The following is a 2,500-nucleotide window of genomic DNA, read 5'->3' on the forward strand; positions in this document are numbered from 1 at the left end:
TGGGTGGATTGTTCGAGTAGTACGACGGCATGAGCGGTGTTTTGATGAGCACGTGAATGTCCCGGTCCAGAAGCTTCTCCATGATGCGACAGATCTTGCGTGGTTCGTCCTTGTAATAGGCCAGTAGCATAAGCGCCAGGTCACCGCGTTGCCGGCGCGTACCCTCGCACAACAGAGGATGCTCCGCTTCCGACACGTTCGCCTTCAGTCCCAGTGATGCGACGGCTGCCTCGAAGCCCAGGTTTTCGTCCGTCGGGAGTCGGTGCGGGCTACTCATCACCTTCATCCGGTTCTCACGGCCAACCACCGACGGCATCACGAGTGCATCGAAGATGAAGCTTGCTAGCATAATTGGGAGCAAGGCTTCGCCACGTGCCTTCAGCGTACCGTCGCGGAGCTGCTCGGCCCGCTCGCGGATCATGCGCAGCTCGGCACCGCCGAGCGGGATTCTCTTGAGCAAAGCTAGCAGATCGGACTCCTGGTTCGCCAGTTTTACCTCAAGCGGCTTGGTACTGGCAGGCGGCCGGCACAGCTCAAGGCCAAAGATGCACACGCGGAACGCAAGGTGGTAGTGTTCCGAGTTCTCGGCCAGCACCGTGCACAGGAAGGCACACTTCGATAGCGTGGCCGATGCCAGCACGCTCAACTGATGCGAGATCGGATTGACGTTGTGCTTCTTGCCCTTCTTTTTCGGTGGCGGTGGTAAATCGATCATCAGGTTTGGTGGATTGGCCAACATTTCCTCTGCTAGCCGCACACCTAGCGTACACGCTTCTCGGCCGTGCCCGTGTGCATGCAGCCCTTCTGCCCGTGCAAACAATATATCCCAAGCATCCTCCGACGGCTTTAAGTTGGAGAACACTTGTTGCTGCTGTTGGTGGGCTTTCGGTTCCGACGACGACGATGATCCACCCGCTACGTGATTGCGTGAGCTTTTCGGTGGCTGCGAGACAGGACCACCACCGCCGGTGGCTGGTGTCTGGACCGCCGAGCTTTCATTAGGTGCACTCGCGCTCGCAGCTGCTTCCTTCTTACCATCCTCATGCCCTCCCTTCGTCGATGATTGTAGGGAGGAAGAAGAGGATGGTTGCCTCTCTTGTCGACTCGTCAGACTCTCTTGTTGTTGTTGTTGTTGTTGTGGTTGATGATGCTGCTGCTGTTGCTGCTGCTGCTGTTTGGCACTGTTGCGACGCTTGGCGGCCGAGGAGCTTGCGTTGGGTTTGTTCTCTTCCTCCACCACTACTGCCTGCTGATGTTGCTCGACCATGTTGAGTACCTCGTAGAGCTTAGCGTTACCCGAGATCTCATAGTTGTTCATGTCGTTCAGGATGCTGTTCTCGTTGCTCGAATCGCTCGTGGAGGCGACCTCCACTTCTCTGGCGACTAACTTTCCCTCCTTTTTCAGCAGATCGGCTGCCACCGAGCCACTGCTCGATGCCGAGCTAGATGTGGACGAAGACGATGCGGAAGAGCTGGCGGTGGATGAGTTGCTGACGCTCAGCATGCTGAGATTGGTGGGTGCCGGATCCGAACTACCAGCGACGTCCTCTCCGGAACCATCGCCCACACCCGAACCCGCCACACCTTGCCTCTTTACTGTTGCTTCGTCGCTTGGCAATGGATCGTCCTCGTTCTCGCAGAACCCTTCGCTGCTGACGCTAGAGCGATTCCCAGCTTCGCCAGTCGTTGCCGAAACGGCTTCGCCCGCTCCGGAAGTACCTGCTCCCGGTCCAGTAGCGATACCGATTGCCGCTTGTTGTAGCCGTTCGGGAACGCTATCGCTGCTGCTGTTGTTGCTGTTACTGTTGCTGGAGGAACCGAAGGCGGCACGATCACGGTGTCCGCGTCGGGAATGATGATGATGGTTCTTATTACTAGTGTCACGATCCGAAACACCAGCAGCAGCCGCATTTGCTGAACCTGTCCCTCCTCCGAGTGGCAGTTGCTTCAGTGTCAGTGTTGCTGGTTCACTACCTTTACTAATGTGATCGTGGCTTGCGATTGGCGTCGAGGCTGAGGGTGGCTCAGCACCCGGTATAGCGACAGCGCTCGACCGACCAGCGGCGGTGTTGCCGGTGCTGGCAGCAACAGCAGCAGCAGCGACCGATAGATGTCTTTGCTGATAGGCCGTGGCCCCACTAGCAGTGCTGTTACCCGCTGCCGATCCTTTAGCTACATTGCGCCCTATCACTACCGGTGCGCCGGGGCAGGAGGAGGAGGAGTTGATTGCTGTGGCAGCATGTGAATGCTGTTGATGGCTGCTATTGCCGCTACCGACCGCCGTTCGCTGTTGCTGTTGATGGTGATAGTGGCCATGGTAACTGTGATGGTGATGGTGATGGTGATGGTGCGGTTGGATCAGCTGGAACTGCTTCACGTTGCTCTGCATCAGTGCCTGACTGACGTTGACCTGACCGGGGCCCCGCTCTGTCTCCGGTTTTGAGTCGGCGTTCTGCTTGAAGCACGTGAACGGGCAGTGGTACATCGGGTTGGTGTCCTG

General features: G+C 57.7%; 1 protein-coding gene across 1 annotated transcript in view; it reads right to left on the minus strand.

Annotated features, from left to right (window-relative positions):
* Positions 1-2,500, minus strand: part of LOC126579557 (zinc finger SWIM domain-containing protein 8 homolog) — a 12,121-nt gene that overhangs the window by 3,025 nt on the left and 6,596 nt on the right. The window contains exon 4 of the mRNA XM_050242953.1: positions 1-2,500. This exon is cut by the window's left edge and continues 2,578 nt beyond it; it is cut by the window's right edge and continues 942 nt beyond it. Within this exon, the coding sequence (XP_050098910.1) occupies positions 1-2,500 (2,500 nt within the window).

Source organism: Anopheles aquasalis, chromosome Y, assembly GCF_943734665.1.
Source record: "Anopheles aquasalis chromosome Y, idAnoAquaMG_Q_19, whole genome shotgun sequence".
Lineage (NCBI taxonomy): Eukaryota > Metazoa > Arthropoda > Insecta > Diptera > Culicidae > Anopheles > Anopheles aquasalis.